The sequence below is a fragment of the Tamandua tetradactyla genome, chromosome 7 (assembly GCF_023851605.1).
Source record: "Tamandua tetradactyla isolate mTamTet1 chromosome 7, mTamTet1.pri, whole genome shotgun sequence".
NCBI lineage: Eukaryota > Metazoa > Chordata > Mammalia > Pilosa > Myrmecophagidae > Tamandua > Tamandua tetradactyla.
In genome coordinates this window covers 87,962,533-87,982,007 of record NC_135333.1, presented here as the reverse complement: position 1 = coordinate 87,982,007, position 19,475 = coordinate 87,962,533, and the positions used below count along the sequence as shown (strand labels likewise).

Genomic DNA, 19,475 nt, shown 5'->3' with positions numbered 1-19,475 from the left:
GAAGAATAACATTTTGAAGAATATTCATCAAAATTCTTTTGATGAAAGAGGACTTTCCAAATATAAAACATGATGAGAATATTAAAATAAGAATTATTTTTTTAGCTTCACTGCCAAGACAAGGAGCTTTATAATGAAGGATTGCATTGCCAACAAACTTGATATGGAGTTTGAGTTTTGTGCAGAAGTAAGTTTGGATGACATAGCTGCTGTACGAGGAAAACATTCTGGAGTAGTTATGAAGATTGAGAAGCTTGAACCAGAATGTAAATTAACACACTGCTTCCTTCATCATCAAAGTCTACCTCCCCCCCCCCCACCGCCCAAAAAAAGTCAATTGGAATAAAGAGAGATAGTAAAGATTGTGAGTTCTATAGAGGCAACGTGTTAAATTCAAGAACATTCTCTTTATTATGTCAAAGTGTAAAAGTTGATAGACCCCTGTTGTTACATGGTAAAGTACTGTGATTAGCAAAGGGAAGGTTCTGTTGAGAAAATCCGAACTCCTAGGGGTCTGGCAATATAAGAAACAAGTTTGGTTTCAATTCTTTGATGGGTTTTTAACTTCTTTATTGGTATTATAAGTGATCATGATCTTTTCTGTAAGAGAGCAATGCCACATATCTTTTGGAATAGATAAGATAATAGGTTACCTGGATGTGCCACAGGTACCTCAAATTCAACATATCTACAGCCAAATTTATTGCTTTTCCCCCAAAACTGTCTTTCTTCCTCCTTTTCTTTTCTTGGTATTTGTTACCACCTGTTATCTAAGCCAGAAAGCTGAAAATCAGCCAGAGCGTCTCCCTTGCCTTACTTCCTACGCCCAATCATCATCTTAGCTCTGTTGATTTTACTTCCTTATCATCTTTCATATGTGTCTCCTGCTCATGGATCCGATTACTTCTACCTTGGATGAGGCCCCAGTTCTTCTACCCTAGTCATCTTATACTTCTTCAAGCAATTGATTTCATCAGCTGCTCACCAGAAGACTCTTTCCAAATGCAAAGTTCTTCATGTTACCTCCTATTAAAAGTGTTTCATTGGCTCCCCTTTACCTGTAGGAAAAATTCTAAAGTTTATAGAGCAGTACCCTAAGTTCTGTGGGCCATCTGGCCCCTGCCTCTGTCCTGCCTCAGACCTTCACACCTTCCTAGCATACCTCACTCCAACCATACCAGACCTCAAGGTGGCTTGGGATATTCTGCTTTGCTTCATGCCTTTCTGGCTTTGTTCTCACTTGAAATTCCCTCCCATACTTTTGGGGGAAGACCTAGTTACCTTTCAAGACTCAGTTCAAACTACCAACTTTGATTGGCATCCTATCTTCACCTACCGATTTTCCTACACAACTGAGTATTCTTTCTTTGTATTTGTATTGCGAACCTCTTACATTTTATCACATCAGCCTACAAACTTTATATCTATTTGTTTATGTTTTCCTAATAGACTAGGAACTCCTTATGTTAATGTCCTTGTCTTTTACTTTTAAAAAAATTCCCAGTGTCTACCTATGCCTGTACATTTTAGGAGTTATATAAATTATTGGAATGAATGAGTTAATAAGTGAAACATTTAGGAGGCATAATGGAAAAGATTGAAGGGGATACAAAAGTGATAAAATTAATCAAAAGGAAGACACATAGAGAAAATGGTGATGAGAGTAAGCAAAAAATAATTTACTAAAGGGAGCTTGCATTTTGTGCGGTGGTTGAGTATGTGAGGAATGATGGGATAAATTGGCTTTAGGCTTCTGGCTAGAATTCTGGTGTAAAGTAACTTTTGCTGCAGAAGTACCAAGTGGTATTTGAGGTGAAATGAAGTTTGCTAGCTATCATTCAGTTTGCAAATCTTAGCACATACATATCAAATTTTTCTAGCAACACTGTGTATTTATCTAGTGCTCTAAGATATAAAAGTTCTTTTACTTCCATTTTTAAATTTGACTTTATAACAGTTATGTCACTCAGCTTATTTCCTTATCTGTAAAATGAAGATAATAGCTATCTCATAGGATTGTTAGCAAAATGTGTTATATGCCTTTGGTACAGTCTGTACCAAAATGTTCTTTCTTATTACTGGTTTAGGAATTTGATGCCTATAATGCCTAAGTGACTTGTTCAATATCACAGTAGTAGCTAGTGACAGACTTAAAGTCTAAATCTTTGAACTTCTATTGCAGTATTCTTTTTTTTCATCATAAATATGAGATAAAAGTGTCTCATGCAGAGACTTTTATAAAGCTCATATTTACAGATATCTCTTATTAGTTTTGTTTCTCTAGAGAATTCTGACTAATACAGTTTGGTATCAGTGGTGGTTCTTGAGAAACAGAATATTAAAAATAGTTAAAAAAAAAAAAAAAGTGTCTCATGCAACCATGGATACAAGGGAGTCCAAAATTTGAAGAGCAGGGTGCAAGCTGGCAGCTCCAATGAAGGTCCTCAATGAATTCCCCAGGAGAGGCTGGCTGGCTGAAGTGGAAAGAGAGATTCTTTCTTTTGAATTCTCCTTAAAAGTCTTCTTGTGATTAGATTGTGTCACTAATTGCAGAAGACACTCCCCTTAGCCAATTGGAGATGTAATCAGCCATGTATGCAGCAAATGTGCTCATGATTTAAGTCCATGAAATGTCCTCACACCAACAGATAGACTAGTGCCTGCTTGACCAGACAACCGGGCAGCATCACCTGGCCATGTTGAAACATGAACCTAACCATCACAGTCCACCTCTTGTCAGCTTGGTAGTTATACACATCACCTTAAATCGTACTTAATCTCTAAATAGAGAACAATAACACACACATTTTTTTTCACCTAACAATACTCAACTGTCCTGTGTACAATAAAAATACACTAATTCTCTCCAGAATAGGGTTCAAGTTCTTGCATAATATTCACTCTTAAACTTGATACCATATAATTTAAATACTATAACATGAACAATAGAAATTATGTCATATGATAAAAGGGACAAAATAGACAGGAAAACAAAAATATTCGCCTCATATACCAATGCATAGATACTCATTACAAAGCAAGGAAGAAATATTCACACCATTGTGGTCCTCATTTCTGTAACTGGTCAAATGGTCGTAGTTCATATTTATCACTGCCTTCTTCCACTACCCATTCCATGTTCCCTTTACCCCCAGCAAGCGTCTTAGTTGGCCATGGTTCTTTGCCTGGTGAGGTACACCAAACCATCATTTCTGAAGTTTCTGAGTCCTTTGTAGTCCTGCCTGGTTTAGGTTGTTGCAATTTTTCATTGACTTTAAGCACAGGCAATGGTAGTACTAACAGATACCCTGGAAGATTGTCTACATTCCAGGAAAACTCTTTACTTCCATTGTGTAGTTGCAGACCTATTTCCCCTTGACAGTCAGAGTCAGTCACCCCAGCCAGTAAAGTAATCCCATTCTTTGCTTGTTTATCCAGGAGCGTGAGTAGTCCAAAGTGACCCTGTGGTGATTTTAGCTTTCAGTTCAATGGAATCATTGTTGTGTCTCCTTGTAGAAGTACTCCTCCTTCTGGAACTAAAACCTGTAGACCAACAGAGCTCAAGGTTGCAGGAAAGAAAGTAAAGATTTCCCAGGGGATCGCTAGGGGTAATAGTGTGTAATACCACTCCCATTTCTATCCCTTGATTGCTGGACCCATGAATCCTGGGCAGGGAGAAACAGCTCTATAGATTGGATACTGATTCTGTGAGCATACACAGCCTCCTAGAGAATATTACCCCTCCCCTGCAAGGTATTACCACCTACTTGGCACTGTAATTGGTTATTCCAAAGACCTTTCCACCATTCTATCAATATAACTGCTTTAGGATGATGGGGAACATGGTAAGACCAGAGAATTCCATGACCATGTGCCCATTCCCAGACTTCATTTGTGTGAAGTGGATTTCTTGATAAGAAACAAGCTGTATAGGATACCATGATGGTGGACAAGACATTCTGTAATTCTATGGATGGTAGTTTTGGCATTCAGGGAAGGCAAACCCATATCCAGAGTATTTGTCTATTACAGTTAGAACAAACCACTGCCTCTTCCATGATAGAAGTGGTCCAGTGTAATCAACTTTCCACCAGGTAGCAAGCTGATCACCTTGGGGAATGGTGCCATATTGGGGGCTCAGTGTGGATATTTGCTGCTGGCAGATTGGGCACTCAGCAGTGGCTGTAGCCAGGTCAGCCTTGAGAGTGGAAGTCCATGTTGCTGAGCCCATGCATAACCTCCATCCCTACCATCATGACCACTTTGTATATGAGCCCATTGGGCAATGATAGGAGTTACTGGAGAAAGACGCTGACTGGTATTCAGAGAGCAGGTCATCTTATCCACTTGATTATTAAAACCTTCCCTGCTGAAGTCACCCTCTGGTGTGTATTCACATGATACACAAATATCTTCATATTTTTAGCCCATTTCGGAAGATCTCTCCACATACTCTCCCCCAGTACTCTTTGTCACCAGTGTTCCAATCAGTATCTTTCAAGTCCCTGACCATCCAGCCAAACCATTAGCAATAACCCCTGAGTCAGAGTACAAAGGCACCTCCTACCAGTTCTCCTTCCTAGCAAACTGAAAAAACAAGAGAACTGCTTGAAGTCCCACCTACTGGTAGAATTTACCCTCATCACTGTCCTTCTGGGACATCCCAAAAAGGGCCTGCAGTGCTGCAGCTGTCCACTTTCTGGTGGTATCTGATATCATCCAGAACTATCTGTAAACCAGGCCCTGGTTTACTCTTCCTCAGTCAACCAATTGTAATGAACTCCCAAAGAGGCCATAGCTCTGGGCTTGGAAAGACAAGATAATGTGGCAGGAGTAGGGGCCATGGGCTTCTGGGCCACTTCCTCATGTAGTTTACGTGTGCCTACAGGTCCTGCTCCAGCCCTAGGTCAATTGAACCATTTTCATTGTATGATGGAGTGCTGCTGTGCACGCCCAACTTGGTGGGCCAGGCAACACCCAGTTCATGATATGCAACTCAGATCTCATGGTAACTTGGAGGCCCATGTTTAAGAGTTCACTCTCTACTAAGGCCCATGGTTAAGATTTCAGTCTCTACTAACAGTAACAGCAGGACAAAAGCTGTTTCTCAAAAAGATGAGTAGTTATCTTGGCATTCCTTTGCCATTTCATCTGGTGAAAGAGGATTAATGTCTCCAGACCAAGAAGCAAGAGTTGTTTCCCCCGGGGAGGTGGTTCCATGTTTCCAGGCACTGAAGGTTTAATCTCTTCAGATGAAGGTTGGATGGCTGACCCCTCAGGGTGGACCGGAGGTAGGGTAGCCATTTCCTCAAGGCAGGCTGGAACTCAGGTTGAGACAGGACAGATCTTTATAGGTCTATCGTGATGATGTAAGAGTACAAAATCTTTAGGGCAGGCCATGAGCTGGCAGCTCCAATGAAGGTCCTCAGTGAACTCCCCAAGAGAGGCTGCCTGGCTAAACTAAAAGAGCTGTTGCAGTACTCTTCACAGTGTACTGGAGTATGATGAGATAATCTTCTATATTACTTGCTGCCCAGCATCTTAGATTTTCTTGAGAGGCTTACCCAAAAGGAGGCTTTAGAATTACTCTATCAGAGAGCTAATTAATTACCAAAATCAAGCAAAATCTACCCCTTAGCCTATACTAAAATGCACATGCAAATAAAAGTTCTTAATAGATTGCATTACTTTTAGTTTCTATATTTTACACTTGGATTTTCAGCAGAGAATCTGAGCATGCTATCTCCTGCCCTTGTGAAGTTCTGACGAAATGCGCACTCATTTTCATTGCTTTTTAAAAAACTGCTCTTTTTTTTTTAGCTTGTTTTTTTAAAGGTTCTTTTTTTAAAAAATATATATTATGTATTCATATACCATGTAATCATCCAAAGTGTACAATCAGTGTTTCATAGTATCATCGTATAGCTTTGCATTTATCATCACAATTGACTTTTTTCCCTCCCTTTTGTGAAAACTAACATATAAACAAAAAAGGAATAAATTTCAAAGCACATCACAACAATTAGTTGTGGAACAGATTTCAGTGTTTGGTATGGGTTACAGTTCCACAATTTTAGGTTTTTACTTCTAGCTGCTCTAAGATACTGGAGTTAACTTGGTTTTGTGTGTGTGTTTTAACTTTTTTTTTATTGTATAGTGTAACATATATACAAAGCAAAGAAATAAAAAGGCAATAGGTTTCAAAGCACTCTTCAACAAGTAGTTACAAGATAGATCCCAGAGTTTATCATGGCCTACCATGATAAACTCATATTTTTCCTTCTAGCCATTCCAGAATATAAAAGGCTAGAGGGCTTAAATATTTTTTATCATCACAATCAACTTTTTTTCTTTCTTTTTTTGTGAAAAATAACATATGTATTAAAAAAGCTATAAATTTCAAAGCACAGCACCACAATCAGTTGTAGAACATATTCCAGAGTTTAACATGGGTTATAATTTCACAATTTTAGGTTTTTACTTCTAGCTGCTCTAAAATACTAGAGACTAAAAGAGATATCAATTTAATGATTCAGCATTCATATTCATTTGTTAAATCCTATCTACTCTGTATAACTCCACCACCACCTTTGATATTTCCATCCCTCTCTTTAGGGGTGTTTGGGCTATGTCGATTCTAAGTTGTTGATATTGGAAGGGTCTGTCACTATTATGAAGAAGGAAGATGGAACTATCTGATGTTCTGGAGAGGCTGAGCTAGGTTTCGGGACTTATCTGGACCAGGGACACATCTGGAGGTTGTAAGTTACTCTAGTGCATGGGACCCTTATGGAATCTTATATTTTGCCCTAGGTGTTCATTAGGATTGGCTGGAATGGTTCTGGTTAGGGGTTGGTAGGTTACAATAGGTAACAAGGTCTAACTGAAGCTTGCGTAAAAGAAACTTCCAGAGTACCCTCTCAACTCTATTTGAACTCACTCTGCCACTGATACTTTATTAATTATACTTTTTCCCCCTTTTGGTCAGGATAGAATTGTTGATACCACGGTATGAGGTCAGGAGTTATCCCTGGGAGTCATCTCCCATGTCACCAGGGAGACTTTCACCCCTGGATGTCATGTCCCATGTAGTGGGGAGGGCAATGATTTCACTTGCAGAGTTGGGCTTAGAGAGACTGAGGCCACATCTGAGCAACAAAAGAGGTCCTACAGAAGTAACCCTAGGCATGCCTATATGTAGTCTAAGCTTCTCCATTACCTACATAAGCTTCACCAGAGAAAGCCTCATGATCGAGGGCATGGCCTATTGATTTGGGTGTTCCTAAAGTTTGACATAGTATCAGGGGATTCCCTGATGGTAAGATTTAATAGTTCCATCTTTTTCTCCTATCCCTCAGGGGCTTTGCCAATTACTTTTTGATTATCTGCTTAATATACTCTAGGATGTATTTAGGTATTACAATAATCTAAAAGGACTTCTTTCTTATTCTGTGCTTCCTGTGTTTCAGTTGTTCAAATGAGCTATACAAATAGGTTGGATTAGATTATGCACTACAGAAAATTTCAGTTCCAGACCAAATAAATCTTTCTTCCATTGGTCCCAAAGAGTATGTATGGTTCTAAAATATGGACACTGTCTTCCTTACCCCTATGTTCTGAATTACTGTAATCCCAACTTGTTTGGCTTCATTCTTATCTCTAAATATCAGGTTATATATATAAAACATCCTCTCAAAATCCAGAAATAATGGATTTTAATAATAATCCAGACTTAATGTGTCTGTTCTAAAAGCTCACAATCTAGGCCCCAGTTTTCTTATAAGCATTTTTTAAAGGTGACTATACCATTGTTGTTCTTTTGTTTATGGCTTATTTTGTCTCACCAAATGTCCCACATGTTCATTCACATCGTTGCATGGCTCACAACTTTGTTCCTTTTTGTAGCAGCACAACCTTCATTCATAAGTATATGCCATCATTTGCCAATCTACTTCTCCGTCAGTGCATCCTTCAGCCAGCCACCTGCATTTATCGTGCATCATATAGAGGGTCCAAAGTCCACAGTCCTTCAACATTCTCAATTTTTAGATAATTTCATTGTTCCCAAGAGGAAGAAAACTAATAAATACATCCTCACCAAATCAGAAATCTAAACCTCCTCTTAACTCTCATCCCTCCCCCTGTTTTTTTACTTCTGCTGTTGCTCTGATAGTGCTGATGGTTTCCTTTTGAACATAGCTCATAGCATGCAATAGCAGTTTTCCCCCATACCCTGGACTTAAACACTCTTTGTACGTGAATCATATCTTTGAAGTAAATCTTGCGAGAGCTAATTCATATTTCTAGTGTTAATCGGTGGAATACGTAGGTCTATACAACCCCTTTCAATCTTGTTCATCTTCAATATGGTAATATTACTTACAGATCCACTAGAGAACCACCTTAGCTCCTATCTATTCCCTTTCATTGGAGTTCAACCTCATTAGCTAACAGTTCCCCCATCTCTAGCTCCTATGTATCTCTCAGTCCTGTATATTCTGTATTATAAACCTCTGATTATACCTTTATGCTAGTCATAAAAGTGGATTCATACAGTATCTATCCTTTTGTGTCTGGCTAACTTCATTCAGCATTATGTCCTCAAGGCTCATCCATCTTGTCATATACTTCAGGACATCATTTTGTCTTACTGCTGTAATATTCCATCATTACGTTTATACCACATTTTGTTGATCCCCTCATTTGTTGATTGGCATTTAGTTTGTTTCCATCTTTTGGCAATTGTGACTAATGCTGCTGTGAACATCAGTGTGCAAATGTCTGTTTGTGTGTTGCTTTCAGTTTTTCTGGTATATACCAAGTAATGCTGTTGCTGGGTCATAGGGCAAGTCAATGTTTAGTTTCCTAAGGAACCGCCAAATGGTGTTCCACAGTGCTTGCACCATTATACATTCCCACCAGCAGTGCATAAGTGTCCCAGTTTCTCCACATACTCTCCAACATTTATAGCTTCCTGTTTGTTTAACTGCAGCCATTCTTATGGTGTGAGGTGGTATCTCATTGTAGTCTTGATCTGCATTTCCCTTATAGCCAATGAAAATGAGCATCTCTACATGTGCTTTTTTTTTTTTTTTTACATGGGCAGGCACCGGGAAACGAACCCAGGTCCTCGGGCATGGCAGGCAAGCATTCTTACCTGCTGAGCCACCGTGGCCCACCCAAAACATTAGCAGTTTGTTTTTTGTGTTCTTTTTTTTTGGCATGGGCAGGAACCAGGAATCAAACCTGGGTCTCCAGCATGACAGGTGAGAACTCTGCCTGCTGAGCCACTGTGGCCCACTTACTACATGCGCTTTTGAGCCATCTGTATTTGTTCTTCAGAAAAATGCCTATTCCTATCTTTAGCCATTTTATAATTGGGTTGTTTGTTCTTTTGTTATGGGGTTGTATGATTTCTTTGTATATACAGGAAATCAAACCTTTGTCTGATATGTGATTTCCAAATATTTTCTCCCATTAAGTCTGCCTCTTCACCTTTTTGACAAAGTCTTTTGAAGTGCAGAAGCATTTGATTTTGAGGAGTTCCCGTTTATCTATTTTTTCTTTTGTGGCTTGTGCTTTGGATGTAAAGTTTAGGAAGCTAAAGTCTTGAAGATGTTTCCCTAGTTTTTCTTCTAGAAGCCTTATGATGCTAGTTCTTATATTTAGGTGTTTGATCCACTTTGAGTTAATTTTTGTGTAGGGTGTAAGATAGAGATTCTTTCATTCTTTAGGCTATTGATATCTAGTTCTTCCATGCCCAATTATTCAAAAGACTATTGTGTCCCAGTTCAGAGGATTTAGGAGCCTTGTCAAAAATCAGTTGACCACAGATTTGGTGGTCTATGTCTGTGCTCTTGATTTTATTCCATTGGTCAATGCCTCCATCTTTGTGCCAGAACCATGCTGTTTTGGCCACTGTGGCTTTATAATAGGTTTTCAAGTCAGGGAGTGTTAATCCTCCCACTTCATTCTTCTTTTTTAGGATGCTTTTAGCTATTCAGGGTCTCTTTCCCTTCCAGATGCATTTCGTAATTAGCTTTTCCACATCTTCAAAATAGTTTGTTAGATTTTGATTGATACTGTGTTGAATTTTTAGATCAACTTGGGGAGAATTGACATCTTAACTATATTTAGCCTTCCTATCCTTGAGCAGGGAATGTCTTTCCACTTATTTAGATCTCCTTTGATCTCTTTTTACAATGTTATATAGTTTTCTGTGTACAAGTCCTTTACCTCCCTAGTTAAGTTCATTCCTAAGTACTTGATTCTTTTTTTTTTTTTTTCCAGTCCTTGATTCTTTTAGTTGCCGTTTTGAATGGATCTTTTTCCTTAACTGACTCCTCAGCTAGGTCATTGTTTGTGTATAGAAATGCTACTGATTTTTGCACATTAATTTTGTATCCTGCCACCTTGCTGAATTTGTTTATTAGGTCAAATAACCTTGCTGTAGATTTCTCAGGATCTTCCAAGTATAGTATCATATCTTCTGAAATTAATGAGAGTTTTACTTCTTCCTTTCCAATTTGGATGCCTTTTATTTCTTTGTCCTGCCTCATTGCTCAAGCTAGAATTTCTAGCAAATGTTGGATAATAGTGGTGACAGTGGGCATTCTTGTCTTTTACCTGATCTTAGGGGCAAAGCTTTCAGTCTCTTTCTGTACCATGCTGGTTATTGGTTTTTCATATGTTCTCTTTATCATATTGAGGTAGTTACCTTTGGTTCCTATCTTTTGAAATGTTTTTATCAGAAAAAGATGCTGAATTTTGTTAAATTTTTTTCCAGCATCAATTGAGATGACCGTGTGATTTTTTTCCTTTTCAATTGGTTAATGTTCTGTATTACATTAATTGATTTTCTTGCATTGAACCATCCTTGCATTCCTGGTATAAACCCCATTTGGTCATGGTATATAATTCTTTTAATGTTTTGTTGGATTTGATTTGCTAATATTTTATTGAGAATTTTTACATCTATGTTCATTAGGGAGATTGGCCTGTAGTTTTCCTTGCTTTTAGCATCTTTACCTGGTTTGGGTATTAAAATGATATTAACTTCATAAAATGAGTTAGATAGAGTTCCTTTTTCCTCAATTTCTTGGAAAAGTTTGAGCAGGATCGGTGTTAGTTCTTTTTGGAATGTTTGATAAAATTCCCCTGTGAAGCCATCTGGCCCTGGGTTTTTCTTTGTGGGAAGATTTTTGATGACTGATTGAATCTCTTTACTTTGATTGGTTTGTTGAGATCTTCTATTTCTTCATGAGTCAGTGTAGCTTGTTTGTGCATCTCCAAGGATTTCTCCATTTCATCTAAGTTGTCTAGTTTGTTGTCGTATAGTTGGTCACAGTATCCTCTTATGGTTTCTTTTATTTCTTTAGGGTCTGTGGTAATGCACACCTTCTCATTTCTGATTTTACTTCTATCCTTTCTCTTTTTTTCTTTGTCAGACTTGTTAATGGCCCATCAATTTTATTGATTTCTCAAAGAACCAACTTTTGGTTTTATTAATTCTTTCTATTATTCTTTTGTTCTCCCATTCATTTATCTCTGCTTTAATTTGTTATTTCTCTTCTTCTATTAGCTTTGTGGTTAGTTTACTGTTATTTCCCAAGTTCCTCCAAGTGTACTGTTAAGTCCTTGATTTTTGCTCTTTCTCATTTTTTCATATAGGCATTTAGGGCAATAAATTTCCTTCTCAGCACAGCCTTTGCTGCATCCAGTTGGTTCTGATAAGTTGTATTCTCATTTTCATTCATCTCCAGATAGCTAGTGATTTCTCTAGCAATTTCTTCTTTGACCCACTGATTGTTTAATACTGTGTTATTTAATCTCCATATATTTGTGAATGTTCTATTCTTTGGTGGTTATTGAGATCCAGCTTCATCCCAATGTGATCAGAGAAAGTGCTTTGAATAATTTCAGTGTTTTTAAATATATAAAAACCTGTTTTATGCCCCAGCATATGATCTATCCTAGAGAATGTTCCCTGAGCACTAAAGAAGAATGTATATCCTTGTGCTTTGGGGTGCAATGACCTATATATGTCTGTTAGGTCTAAATCATTTATCAATTTATTTAACTTCTCTATTTCCTTTGTTGATCTTCTGTCTGGTTGTTCTATCTATAGAGTAGAGTGGCGTATTGATGTCTTCTACTATTATTGAAAAATCTGTTACTCCCTTCAGTTTTGCCAATGTCTGTCTCATGTACTTTGGACCTCCTTGATTAGGAGCATAAACGGTTATGATTGTTATATCTTCTTGGTGAATTGACTCTTTAATTAGTATATAGTATCCTTCATTGTATCTTATGATGTCTTTACATTTAAAGTCTATTTTGTCTGATATTAGTATAGCCACTCCTGCTTCCTTTTGGTTACAACTTGCTTGGAAAATCTTTCTCTATTTTTTCACTTTCAATTTATTTGTATCCTTGTGTCTAAGATGAGTGTCTTGTAAGCAGCAAATAGCTGGATTATGTTTCTTAACATAATCTGTATCTTTTAATTGGTAAGTGTAGTCCATTAACATTCAAAGTTATTACTGAAATGGTGTTTTTTGATTCTACCTCTTATCTTTAAAATTTTATTTGTCAGATCTATATATTATTTTCTCTCTTTCTCTTTGTATTCCTTAAATTTCCCTTAGTGGTACTCTTCAATTCTATGCCCTCATCCAGACCTCCCTCTCCTGTTTCTTTTTTTTTTTTCAGTTGGCAGAACTCCTTTTAGTGTTTCTTATGGGGCCAGTCTCTTGCTGATACATTCTTTCAGGACATCTTTGTCTGAAAACTTTATTCTCTCCCTCAATTTTGAAGGACAGTTTGGCTGGGTACAGAATTCTTGACTGGGAGTCTTTCTCTTTCAGGATCTTGGATATATCATACCACTGCCTTCTCGCCTCCAGGGTGCTAGTTGCGTCGTCTGAACTCAGTCTTATTTGGTTTCCTTTGTATGTAGTAGATTGTTCTTTTCTTGCTGCTTTCAGGATTTTCTGCTTCTCTGCAACATTTGACAGACTGATCAGTATGTGCCTTGGGGAAGGCCTATTTGGATTTTTTTTAAACTTTTTTTATTAATTAAAAAAGAACTAAACAAAACATTAAGATATCATTCCATTCTACATATACAATCAGTAATTCTTAATATCATCACATAGTTGCATATTCATCATTTCTTAGAACACTTGCATCGATTTAGAAAAAGAAATAAAAAGATAACAGAAAAAGAAATAAAACGATAACAGAGAAAAAAAAGATTATACATACCATACCCCTTACCCCTCGCTTTCATTTACCACTAGCATTTCAAACTAAATTTATTTTAACATTTGTTCCCCCTATTATTTATTTTTATTCCATATGTTCTACTCTTCTGTTGATATAGTAGCTAAAAGGAGCATCAGACACAAGGTTTTCACATTCACAGAATCTCATTGTGAAAGCTATATCATTGTTCAATCATCATCAAGAAACATGGCTACTGAAACACAACTCTACATTTTCAGGCAGTTCCCTCCAGCTTCTCCGCTATATCTTGAACAATAAGGTGGTATCTACTTAATGCATAAGAATAACCTCCAGGATAACCTCTCAACTCTGGAATCTCTCAGCCATTGACACTTACTCTCATTTCACTCTTCCCCCTTTGGTTGAGAAGGTTCTCTCAATCCCTTGATGTTAATTCTCAGCTCATTCTAGGTTTTTTCTCAGTCCCTTGATGCTGAGTCTCAGTTCATTCCAGGATCTCTGTCCCACATTGCCAGGAAGGTCCACACCCCTGGGAGTCATGTCCCATGCAGAGAGGGGGAGGGTGGTGAGACTGCTCGTCATGTTGGCTGGAGAGAGAGGCCACATCTGAGCAACAAAAGAGGCTCTCTTGGGGGTGACTCTTAGGCCTAAATTTTAAGTAGACTTGACCTATCCTTTGTGGGGTTAAGTTTCATATGAACAAACCCCAAGACTGGGGGCTCAGCCTATAGCTTTTGTTGTCCACACTGATTGTGAGAATATCAAGAATTCAACTTGGGGAAGTTGAATTTCTCCCTGCTTTCACCATTCCCTGAAGGGCGCTTGCAAATACTTTTCCAGTCACTGATCAAATCACTCTGGGATTCGTCAGGGCATCACTCTGGACAAACCAACAAAATCTCATGTCCTACCTGAGATTCCAAGTACTTATGACATTCAATCAAACTATCTACATGAGTTATACTAGGAAATGTTCTAGTCAAAATATAAATTTTGTAACAAACATTTTTTGCTTTAGTCTCACACATAAGGTGACATTTTAAAATATTATCATCTATTTTCAGCACCCTGCAATAATGACATTCCTTTGTTCTTCCTCATGCAAAAACATTTTTAAAATTTGTACATTGTACATTTCACTATTATTATACACTCTAGGCATTCCTAGATTATACCATCTCGATCTTTAACATCTATCTTTCTTTCTGATTTCATTTATGCTCCAGCCCTCCTCCCTCTATCATTCTCACATGCAGCTTCATTCAGTGTTTTAACATAATTACATTACAGTTAGGTAGTGTTGTGCTGTCCATTTCTGAGTTTTTATATTCAGTCCTGTTGCACAATCTGTATCCCTTCAGCTCTATTTACCCAATATCTCACCTATTTCTATCTCCTGATGGTCTCTGTTACCAAGGAAATATTCCAAGTTTATTCACTAACGTCAGTCCATATCAGTGAGACCATACAGTATTTGTCCTTTTGTTCCTGGCTAATCACACTCAGCATAATGTCCTTAAGGTCCATGCATGTTGTTACATACTTCATAACTTTATTCTTTCTTACAGCTGTATAATATTCCATCTTATGTAAATGTCACAGTTTGTTTAGTCAACTGTCTGTTGATGGACATTTTGGCTGTTTCCATCTCTTGGTAATTGTTAATAATGCTGCTATAAACATTGGTGTGTGAATGTCCATTTGTGTCCTTGGCCTCGTGTCCTTTGAGTAGAGACAGCATATAGATGGGTCCTGTTTTTTAATCCATTCTGCCAGACTATGTCTTTTGATTGGAGAGTTTAATCCACTAACATTCAGTGTTATTACTGCATGGGTAGTACTTTCTTCTACTATTTTGCCTTCTGGGTTTTATATGTCATATCTAATTTTCCTTCTTTTTACCTTTACTCATAGTCTTCCTTTCTACACTCTTCTCCACACCTCTCTCTTCTGTCTTCATATCTGTCTCTAGTGTTCCCTTTAGTATTTCTTGCAGAGCTGGTCTCTTGGTCACAAATTCTCTCAGTGATTTTTTTGTCTGAAAATGTTTTAATTTCTCCCTCATTTTTGAAGGACAATTTTGCTGGATATAGAATTCTTGGTTGGCAGTTTTTCTCTTTTAATAATTTAAATATATCATCCCACTGTCTTCTCGCCTCCATGGTTTCTGCTGAGAGATCTGCGCATAGTCTTATTGGGCTTCCTTTGTATGTGATAGCTTGCTTTTCTCTTGCTGCTTTCAAGATCCTCTCTTTCTCTTTGACCTCTGACATTCTGATTATTAAATGTCTTGGAGTATGTCTATTTGGATCTATTCTCTTTGGGGTACGCTGTACTTCTTGGATCTGTAATTTTAAGTCTTTCATAAGAGTTGGGAAATTTTCAGTGATAATTTCCTCCATTAGTTTTTCTCCTCCTTTTCCCTTCTCTTCTCCTTCTGGGATGCCCACAACATGTATATTTGTGCACTTCATATTGTCTTTCAATTCCCTGAGTCCCTGCTCATATTTTTCCATTTTTTTTCCTATAGTTTCTGTTTCTGATCAGATTTCAGATGTTCCATCCTCCAGTTTTGAAATCCTATGTTCTGTCTCTCGAAATCTACCATTGTAGGTTTCCATTGTTTTTTTCATCTCTTCTACTGTGTCTTTCATTCCCATAAGTTCTGTGATTTATTTTTTCAGACTTTCAGTTTCTTCTTTTTGTTCTTTCCTTGCCTTCTTTATATCCTCCCTCAATTCATTGATTTGGTTTTTAATGAGGTTTTCCATGTCTGTTCGTACATTCTGAATTAATTGTTTCAGCTCCTGTATGTCATTTGAATTGTTGGTTTGTTCCTTTGACTGGGCCATATCTTCAATTTTCCTAGTGTGATTTGTTATTTTTTTGCTGGCATCTAGGCATTTAATTACCTTAATTAGTTTATTCTGGAGATTGCTTTCACTTCTTTTATCTAGGGTTTTCTTGCTGGATGAATTTGTTATCTATCTGTTCTTTGACATTCTGTTCAGCTTTATCTGGACCTTTAGCTTAAGTTTTGTTTAACAGAGGAGAATTTTTCAGTTCTTGTTTTCTTGTTTCTTGCCCTGCTTGTGTGGTGCCTTTCCCCTGCACACCCTTAAGAGGGTCTACTTAGATATTATAGACCCCAGCCAGATTTTCCCAGACCAAACTGGCCTCCTATCAGGAGGAAAGAGTCACCTGCATTGGTTTTCCCTGAGGGTGAGACCCAGCAGGTTGAAAGACTTTCCTGTGAAGTCTCTGGACTCTGTTTTTCTTATCCTGCCCTGTATGTGGCGCTTGTCTGACTGCAGGTCCCACCAGCATAAGATGATGTGGTACCTTTAACTTTGGCTGGGGGTTTGTTGGAGACAGAGGAGAGGTTGTAGGCTGGTTTTAATGGCTTCAAATTACCAAGCCCTGGTGTCTGAATTCCTTGATGGAGGGATTCCACCTGAGTTGCTTCACCCCTCCCCTGGGGATGGCACAGACTCCAGACAAGCCCTCAAACGAGCTTGTTTCTGCGTATGCCTGGGGCAGTTGCAGCCTGAGAAGTCCTGCCGCTGTATCCAGAGGCAGTCAAACCTTTGTAGATACACAGCCACAAAACCTCTGTTTCCTTCTTTTTTTTCTCCCCCTTTTTCTGTCAGTCCTGCCCCCTTGGCACCGGGGCAAAAATGAGCAACCTCCACTTAGATTAGGTTCACCTAAGCTGGGGGCCTACTTTTAGTAGTCAGAATTTGTTAATTAGTTCCACAATTGGCATTTGATTGTGCCCAGTCCCTGCTGCTGGTAAAGTCCTTTCCTTTCCCCTCAGGAAGTGGCCTGTGGGGTAGGGGCACTGGCCGCCGCAGCTTTGGGAACTCACGGTTCGGGGGGGTGCTCACAGCTGGTCCAGCTGGTCCAGACTGGGGTACGCTGTGTGTCTGGTCACTGACATGGCCCCAGGAGCTGTTCTGTACTGTTTCTGGTTGTTTAGTAGTTGTTCTGGAGGACGAACTAAAACGCACATGTTGTTAAGCCGCCATCTTGACCCGGAACTCCTATTTGGATTTATTTTGTTCAGAGTTCGTTGGGCTCCTTTGACTTGTATACTTATGTCCTTTAAGAGGGTTGGGAAGTTTTCCCCCATTATATCCTCAACTACTTTTCCTAGCCCTTTATTCTTCTCTGCTCATTTTGGGACACCAATGATTCTTATATTTGTGTGCTTTGTTTTGTCTACCATTTCCCTGAGTTCCAATTCAATTTTTCCATCTTTTTTTGCCATTTGTTGTTTTGAGTCTTCAAAGTCAATTATCCTGTCCTCTATATCACTTACTCCTTCTTCTGTCTCTTCAAATCTGGTTTTGTGTGCCTCTAGTATGTTTTTTATTTGGTCAGCAGTCTTTAATCTCTGTGATATCTGCTATTGTTCTATTTATTCTTTCAAATTCCTCTTTATGCTCTTCTACTGTCTTCTTGATCTCCTTTATGTCATTTGCTATCCCACTTATTTTATTAAGTAGAGTTGTATGAACAGCTATGATTAGTTGTTCCACATCTTGTGTTTCCTCTGCTGTTTCAATTTGATCATTAGGCAGGGCTATATTTCTCTGTCTTGTGCTATGCTTAGTGATCTTCTGCTGTCTTTGTTGCATGTAAATAATCTTGATTGATTTACTTTGGGAGTTGATTTCTTTCAGTAGTCTGAGACCTTGTGTTTGTGAGATGGTTTTACAGCAGGGAGCAGGGCACAGAGTGGCACACTCAGTGCAGTGATTTGTTTCAGGGCAGGTATGGGTACTGGTTGGGGATATTATGCCAATGTTTGTGAACATGGGTGCCCAGTGGCCAGGGAGGATGTAGCTGTGTGGGTTCAAACCATTCTGGGGGGTGTAACCCTGGTGTTGCCTCATCTAAGGCATGGGGCCCTTTGTGCTTATGCATAGAGCTGTGGCAGCAGGTTAGTATACCTTTGTGGATTGGCAGCAAATGTGACCTGGCTGCACAGGTTGGCACTTTCTCAGAGTTGGGAAGTGAGGCTGAGGGTCGTGCACATGCACAGTTCTAGGACTGCTGTGAAAAGTGGTTCCCAGAGCTGAATGATATAATTGGGGGCCTGTTCACATGCATGGTTCTAAGAGTGCCATAAACTGATGCACAGAGTTCAGAGGGTGCTGAGTGAGGCTGTGCAACACTATGGGCACGGGGGGGGGGGTAGCCTACGTATGGAGGTTAGTGCCTGCAGCCTTTATGCACTGGTAACAGCCTGCAGAGAACAGGGAGGGGGAGGTAGTGCTCAGGAGGTATACAGGAGAGGTGGTTTGGGCTGCACTAGGGGTGGGGGTGGGGGGCAGGTATGTGCACTGGGGGCTGGTGGGGTGGGGGTGCCTGGAGCATGGGGAATGGGAGCAGGTGACTGGGTTTGGGTGCATGGGGTATGGGGTGAGTCACTGGTCACAGGGCTGTGCTGGTGAGGGTAGCGCATCCAAGGAGCATGGCCTGGCTTACTTCCTAGTCCCAGGGTCCCATCCATGCACTCCCTCAGGCTCTGTGGCTCCACACCTCCGCATCAGGCTCTAGCTTTCTGCCTCTCAGTTCCTCAGCCTCTGCAACCCGGGCTGCCCGAGGTGGTGCAGAAGGCTCTCCCAGGTCAGCTGTACTCTCATATCACCACCTCAGTCACCTTCCTGTCCCTTCTTTAACTTTTCTGTGGAGCAAGGCTAATCTCTAGTTGCTCTATTTGGCCATCTTCCCAGATGTCCCTAAAAACTGCTTTTTGAGTCCAATTTTAAATTTGAACAAGTGCAAGTTTGGGGCCCTACAATCAAGGCACCAGGCACATAAAGTGAAAGTGGAACAGAAACATAATGAATCTCAGCTGAAATAGACACTGATAATCACACACATCTGTCCATGTGTTTTTTATAGAGTGCTGTCGCAGAGGATCTTGAAGCCACCAAATATCAAATGGAGATGAAATTATTAAGTGAGACAGTTTTAGCAGGTATTCTTCTAATCTTTATTAGGATTTTCTGCTAATAAAAGAAATGCAAGGTCATTGTAAAGATATTTCAGACATTGCAGAAATTTTTAATAAAACATAGGATCATACCATAAACTGTTTTGTTGAAAATTACTTTCTTCCACCTAACAATATTCTGTGAACACTATTTTTTTTTTTTCCGCATGGGCAGGTACCAGGAATTGAACCCAGATCCCCAGCATGCCAGGCAAGAACTCTG

The 19,475-nt window shown here is 39.1% G+C and overlaps 1 protein-coding gene across 7 annotated transcripts in view; it reads left to right on the top strand.

Annotated features, from left to right (window-relative positions):
- The window catches only part of DNAI7 (dynein axonemal intermediate chain 7), a 129,968-nt gene that overhangs the window by 87,365 nt on the left and 23,128 nt on the right, over positions 1–19,475 (top strand). For 6 of the 7 annotated variants that reach the window (XR_013179591.1, XR_013179592.1, XM_077170325.1 and 3 more), the window contains one exon: positions 19,162–19,237. The exons of the other annotated variant lie outside the window; for it this stretch is intronic. Coding sequence is in view for 4 of the 6 variants with exons in the window: in XM_077170325.1 (XP_077026440.1) it covers positions 19,162–19,237 (76 nt within the window). In the remaining 2 variants the exon portion in view is untranslated. The remainder of the gene's footprint in view (positions 1–19,161; positions 19,238–19,475) is intronic. 7 annotated transcript variants of the gene reach the window in all.